Source organism: Notolabrus celidotus, chromosome 13, assembly GCF_009762535.1.
Source record: "Notolabrus celidotus isolate fNotCel1 chromosome 13, fNotCel1.pri, whole genome shotgun sequence".
Taxonomy (NCBI): Eukaryota; Metazoa; Chordata; class Actinopteri; order Labriformes; family Labridae; genus Notolabrus; species Notolabrus celidotus.
Window position 1 is genome coordinate 25,508,234 of NC_048284.1, and position 8,428 is coordinate 25,516,661.

At 43.4% G+C, this 8,428-nt stretch overlaps 1 protein-coding gene across 1 annotated transcript; it reads left to right on the top strand.

The window, feature by feature from the left end:
* The first annotated feature begins 1,593 nt into the window (after positions 1-1,593).
* Positions 1,594-8,035, top strand: LOC117824594 (neurexin-3b-like). Its single transcript, XM_034700128.1, is given in 4 exon segments — positions 1,594-1,729; positions 1,732-2,289; positions 7,647-7,673; positions 7,980-8,035. Coding segments are annotated over 4 exon segments (777 nt in total).
* The last annotated feature ends 393 nt before the right edge of the window (positions 8,036-8,428 follow it).

An 8,428-nucleotide genomic window follows, 5' to 3' on the forward strand; every position in this document is an offset into this window, starting at 1 on the left:
CCACTGCCAAAACAATTGCAAGGGCAAAGGGCTGGAAGAGTACACACACATATAAGGTTTCACCATGTGAATCATTTCTAGTCCTGCTGAGCAAATTTAAACAGAGCTGAATGAGTACAGGAGCAGCAAACAAGAGCTGGTGCACTAGTTAATATTCTGTCGCTGTGTCATCCAGGTTTCTGTGTTGGGGAAAAAAAATTGCAATATGCATTCACTGGAAGAAAATTTAAAAAATGTTAATAGTGGCCGGATCCAAATATGAAGTGGCACCATCCTTACATCTTTCTGAATAGCTGTTTATGATTGTAATCCCCCAAAGACATGCAAATGAGCGAGGAGAGTGGCAGTGGGTAATTAGTCATATTTATCAGGATCCCAGCAGGCCCCTACAGAAAGCAGGCTAACATTTGAGGCTTAACACATGTTGTGGCTCACCTCAGTGAGTTTTTGCTCATCACAGAAACAGCACTACCAGTCACTTTTACATAAATGAATATTTTTTGTCACACAGTAGTTTTATTGTGCAAACATCTACCTGGGAATTCAGTCGTAAAATCAGGCATTAAAAGTCCAATTATACTTTGATAATTCTCTGAGTTGATCTACAAATCAAATGGGTAATTGGGAGATATGGTACCCCAAGTGAAATGCTCTTAAATCACAAATGGATGATAATGGTGTAGTTAGTGGAATTTAACGGCCACATGGAGAGTTAAATCCGAGTTGAGTGGCGCTCTTGGTATCCTCTTACAGAGTAATCTTAACTCATTGGCTTTACGTTGTTCATCTGTAAGATGTAGTTTATATTATACTTTTTGGCACAAACCTTGCATTGCCTCTACTCTGCTTCATCTGATGCGACTTAACCTCACAAATGTGGTCGTATAAAGACAGAACCCTACAGAATGCTGCCTGAAATGATCTCTGGGTTGCAAGACACCTCTCTTGAACAATGTCAATAAAATGGATCATTCTAAGTTTTACAAATGACTGGTTCACTGCTGTGCTGGTGTATGGATATAATTGCTCAAAAACACAATTTTAAGCCATAGTTTTGGGAATCATTTATTCATCATCGTTGATATTATTGATAATTTTATTATCAGTTTTTATGCCAACTGACAGTTAAAACCATGATATTTTGTTAAAGGGATCTCTGTTTTTCTATAGGTCTGTCAACAGTGTGAGATTGAACCATGGGGCACGGAACTGGACCAACGATGAAGGTCATGTGCTTCAATCCAGGAAGTCGCCTCAAGGAAAAATCCAAAGATGCAGCTCTGAATCACTGACAGAACACAACAAAGGAGCACCTTCATCTCGGCTCTTTCACCTGTCCACTTTGTGTGGAAATTGGATATTTTTCTGTGTATCTCTTCATAGCCTTGGCTGAGAAGATTCGATTTCATCCATTATCAACATTAGATCTGGCTCACAAATAAAAAAAGGATATTGCACTCTCTGCTTGACTCTGAAATTATACATGTGGAATATAACATTCAGCAGATAAATCCAGGCATAATCAGATGTTATCACTTTGAGGATCTCTCCCCCGTTCTTATCCTCATCTGGTACATCCTCTTATTCTCTACAATGAATCCCAATAGCATACCTGGGCATGTCCTCTTGCTGCTAAGTACCATGCTGGGCCTGAGCGCAGGCCTGGAGTTTACTGGCTCTGAAGGTCAGTGGGCTCGCTACCTGCGCTGGGACGCCAGCTCCAGAAGTGACTGACATTTCAGTTCAAGACTTCAGAATCAGAAGGCCTGCTGCTCTACTTCGACGATGGCGGATATTGTGACTTTCTTCTCCTGACTGTATCTGAGGGTAAACTGCAGCTTCGTATCAGCATCGACTGCGCAGAGACCGCCATCACCTCCAGCAAGATGGTCAACGACAGCCGCTGGCACTTTGCCGCCATCAACAGGCACAATTTGCGGACTGGCTTGGCTGTGGACGGTCAGACCAAGACAGAGGAGGTGCGGCCCCAGAGGCAGTTCATGAAGATAGTCAGTGACCTCTTCCTTGGAGGACTCCCTGGGGATATCCGCCCATCGGCCATCACCCTGCCCTCTGCTCGTGAGCTGCGGCCTTTCAAAGGAATTATCACAGACCTCAGTTATGGAAGTAAGCTACCCACGCTCATCAATAGTCAGAAAGTACGCTTGGAAATGATGGGCCTATGCACGGACAACCCCTGTGAGAACGGTGGGATCTGCTCGCTGGCAGATGGAGAAACCTACTGTGACTGCTCCAAAACTGGATATGTAGGTCGATACTGCACTGAAGGTAAGAGGGCTACCCCAGAGCTTTCTGGGTCAAGCACAGAATATTGATTAAAATCTTTCTTAAAAACTACAAGTTTTCCTTTAATATACACCTTTACAGCTGGTGTTCTGTTGCCTCCTGGTGCACTTTAAATCTTGATATAGCTCCTCATAGTTTCATTTTTACATTGCATTTCATGTTAAAGTGATCTAATGGTTTGTAGCTTAAAAGTCTTAGAATCATTATATTTCTTCCATGTTGTTTCTCCTTTTAGAAAGTCTCCATATTTCATGTGGGAGTTAAATTGGAGGTGATGTGCTCAGCGTTTCTCTTCCTTCACAGTTATTACTTTTGATGAGGAAGCGGTGGATACAGCATTAGCTGATATGACTAAAATTACAACACTCAGTTCTCTTCTCTCCGTTAAATGTATTCAGCTCCTGCAAGCTGGTGCAGGGACCTGAAGGTATACACTGTGTTTGGATGAGAAACAACTTCATCTATTTTTCCTCTGCTTCTGTGCCAAGGTCATCTTTTTTTCGGGGGGGGGGGAAGTAATGAGATGCATCACTTTGACAATATTCTATTCCTATTCTATCTCCACACCTTTAAAAGTGTAGGCATACATACTAAGGTTTTTCCAGCTAATACTTATGTATGCTATCAGACGGCCCTGTGACAGTGATATAATGCAGGAGTCACTTTTTAAAAATTGCCTGTGGTCCTTCTTTCCCTCTCTACAAAATACCAGAAAAATATTTTTCCTTGTAAGCTGAACTACTCATACTTTTGTACAGCTGCTCAAGCCATTATATGTTAAAATCTACATGTTTCAATGGATACCATTTCTTGTGGCCTTGAGATTAATGCCAGATGATGCCAAGAATAACTATATTTCCTTCTCCTTATGATGCTACATCTTCCATGTCTCAGAAGAAATTTAATAATCCTTAGAATACACAATTTCACAATAATCTTTCTCTTTTCTTCATGTGTATGGACTGTGAAAGATAGCTATGTGTGAATAGACCCATGTCAAATTTCCTCCACCGCTGACCCACTTCCTGCCTGTCAAAATCAAGCTGACATGGTTTAGGGATGACTTTATTTCACTGAAAACCAGGGGAATGCTCACGCACGCTGAATGCTATAGCTCTGTTTGCAGGCTATTTTAAACCACGTCCAATACAGTTAAGACGTTATAGTTTGTCACCATAAAAGCATGCATTTTGAATAAGCAATTACAGATTCTTTGCACAGCGGTTTTGCCGTGTTGGTTTCATAACATGTCCTATCATTTGCTGCTCAAACGAAGCTGTTTGGAGCTTAAATCCCAAGCACTAGCCTGTGGCATTGCTGTGGATAGCACGCGATGTGCTGGTTGCAGAGCAGTCAAGCGGACGGACTGGACTTGCCCTCTTTTCGCTTCATCCCATTTGCTCATTGCCTCTGTCGAACAGTCAAAGCAGGAGGAGGAGGTGGAGAAGGAGGAGGTGATCCATTTGTCTGAGAGCATCCTGAGCTGATAGGGGAGCGGTGACATCTTCGTGTTGAAACAACCAAGACTTAAAGAGTGTGTTTGTGAGTCATCCAGACAGCTTTCACCGAGAAAGACATGGTCATAGCTTAGCCTCGGGGCAGAGCAAGTGTGATGAGTGCATCCACCACAGGGCCCTTGTACCCCAATTTGTCCCAGGAGGTCAGCTGTAGGACAAGAACCAACCCTCGCTTACTTCCACTCTGTCTCGTCGTCCTCACACAGACACACACGTGTTGTCGCACACCTTTTCTCCATCTTCCTTTTGTTTCCAAGCAATAAAAGAGCGAGGCATGAAGGGTTGCTCCCAGCTGATGTGACTGGCTCTTTCCTGCCTTCCCATTAAGTGATGTGGCTGATTGTTGATTATGCCACAGAGACAGGGAGCCATAATTAGGAGGATAATGAGAACAGAGATGGCTAATTTGCCTGGAAAATGCCTGCACAAACACCACCGTCTATTTAAACTGTCCAAAGACAAACTACCACAGACATTTTTATATTACATCCACATATCTACAAGTGGCATAATACTTTTTGTTTAAGCTACCCTGAAGCAGCTAATGCTCCAGAGCTCTCAAACTTTGCCATTTGGTTGCAGTAAGATGTGAACAACTGCTCAGCACACCTGTCTTTATCTGCATACTGTTGATTATGCTCTACATTAACGAGCAATGAAAGCAATCTGTCAAACCTGTGAATATTTATACGTAACATTATCAGGCTGCGCAGGCCGAGCCTGGCATCCGCGCACCCAGACGCATTTGCATTTAACAGGCGTGCACACAAAACACACACATGGACACACAGAGCAACAAGGCCCGGAGCTGCTCGTAACATGGGCAGATGGCTGACTGACTGAGTGGACTGGGCCTCGGAAGCATTTTGCCAGCCGTATTCCTAATGGTAGCCTGCTAGCCCACTGGCCTAGAAGCGAAATATGAGAAGTGGGCAGAATTACATGTGTGTTGGGAGATTTAAAAAAATGGAAAAGGGAAGAAGGGCAGAGCCTTTCCAGTGCAAAAAAACCCTACATTTATATTCCCACACTGTTTGCCCTTTTTTCGGTGTGCATTTTTCGCATCACGGGACAGCTGGGTTAGCTTTCTGCTGAAGCATCATCGCTTCAGCACAGTGATAATCATGAGGCTGTCCTCTCTCAATCTCTCTCTCTTTAAACTCCTGCAGCTTTTCCACAACCATCCAGCTCGGCTAGCAGCTTAGCACCATAAACAGTTGGCCATAAAACACATGTTCAGTCCTCCATGTGGATCAGGATGTATCACTGACTAACTGTGTCAGGGCATGGAGCTGAAATTAGACACCTCTTACCACTCGCTCTTCACACGAGTCAACTTTGGCAGGCTGTTCTGCTGTCTTGTCTCCGTTTATAACTCTTACTTTCTTATGTTGAATCATCTTTAAAGTCAACATGATTCTGCTCATATCTTAGCTCTGCAAAAATCAGTATCTTTTATGCTAATGATCTGGATATTGTCCCTTATTCAGTTCAATTAAATTAATAGGGGTGACATTATGAAGTCTCTTGAGTACCTCAGGGTTTTGCAGTTAGGATGTGATATGCATAAGGTCAAGGTCATTAGGAGCCACACTGGATTGGTAAATGAATATGTATAACAGTTTCCCTTTTGCATTCACACACCCCTCCTTTAAATTTAACAGTTTAAAGTCCCTTTCACTGATAAAATATACTCACTGGTTTGATGGAAGGCTAGTAATTGAAGGCTTGGGCAAGCAAACTGTTAAGCAAGTGCTAAAATGGTGCCTTCAGGCTTAGCTTTGGGGATTAATAAACAGACATGGAAAAAATGACAGTTACAATAATCTTACTATAAAAAGTAGGTCATGGGGAAAAAAAGAAAAAAAATGGTGCGGAGGACGTGGCTGATTCCAGTGCAGAGGGCATTTGTGTCTAGTGCCCGAGCTGAAAATTATGTTTGGATTTGAGTGGTGAAGCTGCTGGTAAAATAGAGCAGAGGATTACGCTCGGACCACATGTCCTCCACAGCACATTGGCTTTTTCTGGGCGCTGTAGCATCAAGAGAAAGGGTTTTATCTACACGGGGAACTGAGCGGTTAACACGCACACCAAGTATATGCAAACACATGTGCCCGCTCGGTCAAGGGTCTTTAAGTCCCCCCAGTTCTTGAGAGGTGGAGCTGTGACGCTGTCCATCAGATGGCCACTATCTCCCCTCCTCCCTCGTCCCCCTCGTCCTTCCTTTTCCTCTCCCAATGTCACCCTTCTGGTGCGGGAGGAGAAGTAGCAGCCATTTTGGCTCCCTCAAGGAGGAAAAAAGAAATTCACCTTGCCTTCCCGGCTCCTTCTACACATTTTACTCCCTCTGTGCTTCCTCTCAATGATATGAACGTCCTCAGCTGAGTTTGTTAAATTATACAAGGACTTAATGCTGCCAAAGAGGAAAATAAAGCAGGAAAATCCTCAGCTATATCCAGTGGTGGGAAACAGGCCAGGCTTATGTGCAGCCTGAGCAGAGATCAAGGCACAGCACTGAGTCAAATTCACATCAGATATTTTGTATTAGAGCCGACACTTGAAATGTCTAATGTGGTCCGTCTTAATTAAGATTTGTTTAATTTCCTCTCGTCAGTCCTTGATGCTCTGGAGGGGCTTTGATTACAGGAATCTCTCAATATTAATTCACGCCTACAAGCAGCAAGTTTGATACAGAAGAGGTACATAGGATGCTGCATAAAAGCCCAACACACCCTCTGATTCTCTGAGGCTGGATCTAAGGAGTGATCTTCCATGCGCCCCAAATCAGTGACATGTTTGACACCCTGAAGGTGTCGTCCACGGATGAGATCCTGGTGAGGTTTTTTTTTTTTGTCCTGCAAGAGCTTAATGTCGGACTTATTTATTGTTTCTTTTTGCCACACCACACTATAAGTTCCCTGCATGAGCATTCTCCTGAGAAACCACAAGGGGTGTATTGATTTGGATCAGCGTGAGTAAAAGGTTGGGTGGTGGGTTAAAAGGGCAAAAGTGTAAGGTGGAGGATTCTGACATGGGTCTGACAAGGAGCATCCAAAAAAAATCCACAAACCTCACAGCACCATAAATCCTCATTGATTTATGCTTCTTTAATGTGTGTGAGGCGGCCTGTGTGATCAAAGATGCAGAATATTATGCTACTGTGACGATATTCGAAATGTGACAGAGTTGTTTTTCAAAATGGTGTAATGTCGATCTGATTCCAAGAAAAGACTGGACAGATTCAAATTTAAGTGTTTCTCTCCACAGGGATTAGTACTGTTATTTTGATCAGGCATGTAAAGGGGCAGCTCTCTGCCCCTCTACATGAAAAAAGAGCCAAGCAGTGTGTTCTGTTTTGCATGCTAGCTCCACATGCAAACAAGCTAAAGTGTGTTGCTAATTCTGGACTTCTCTTTGCTTTTTTCTCTTCTGTGAAAACTCCACAGCAGTCCAGAAACACCAGGTGAGTTTTAAGAAGGGCTTTTACTACTTTTGATATAATTTGACCAACAGTGCTTTTTACTTTTAAAGGATACTAACCCATAGAGTTTCAAAAATGTACCAGTAACCCTGTTGTATAACTTAAAATGTATGTTTATTGATTGAACAACCTGCAAAGCAACTTTATATTCACACTCTCTTTATTAGTCATTTGTCTGCTCCAACAGAAAGCTTTTATATGCATCTGGGAAAGCTTTGCTTTTAGTGTGCAAGCCATGTTTTGTCCTCACACAAAGCATGCATACTGACAATACAACTGTGGTATTGGTGTGCTGTTTTCTTAAATCCTCTCTCTGTCCCTCTCTGGTTTTTCTCTTCAAGGCCTCGCACACCTGAAGGCAGAGCAAGGTACTCTGTTCTATGTCTTTCTAGAGTTCTGTTGTTTTCTTGTTCACTCGCGCCTGGCTTTGTTTTGGGGCGTAATGTTACGTCGTGTGCCTCCACTACCTGTCCGTGTGCATTTGTGTGTTGCATTGCTCCTGTTGTATAGCTGCAGAGAAGGGAGGGTTTTTGTGTGTTTTTGTGTGTGTGCGTTGCAAGGGAGTGAGGAGGGGTGCATGGCGGCGTGGCATGTTTCTCATCTCCCCTCCGCCTCGATGCTTGCTCTCTTTCCCCCTCTCCATGGCTCTGTGTCTCCTCACCCTTGATTCCCAGGTTTCTGTGTATTACTAATTGTGTACCGCTCTCAGTTCCACGGCTACATGCAGTGACACACTCCACTGTTCCTGCTCGACCTCTGCAGCGACGGGGTAGGGGAGGGGGAAAGGATGAAATCCAGGGAAGCAGGAGGGTGGATAAGAAAATCACTGGAATTAGGGTAGACAGCTCAGGAGTAAGAGGAAGAGGGGTTCTGGAGATAGAGAGGGGAAAAAGAGGAAAATAAAAAGCAAACAGTGTCAGGTTAGTTAAGGTACACATGAAAGACAGAGCTTAGCATTGCTGCCAATTATTTTCATATTTGCATCCAGTGCTAGTGTAGGGAGTAGTGTTGGATGAAAAGGGGCGTGATGATTGTGTATCGAGTTGGACTTAAATCCCTCAGACTGCATCTCATCAGTGATGCAATTACATTTAATGTTGGCTTCTCTTTCAAACCATAGCCA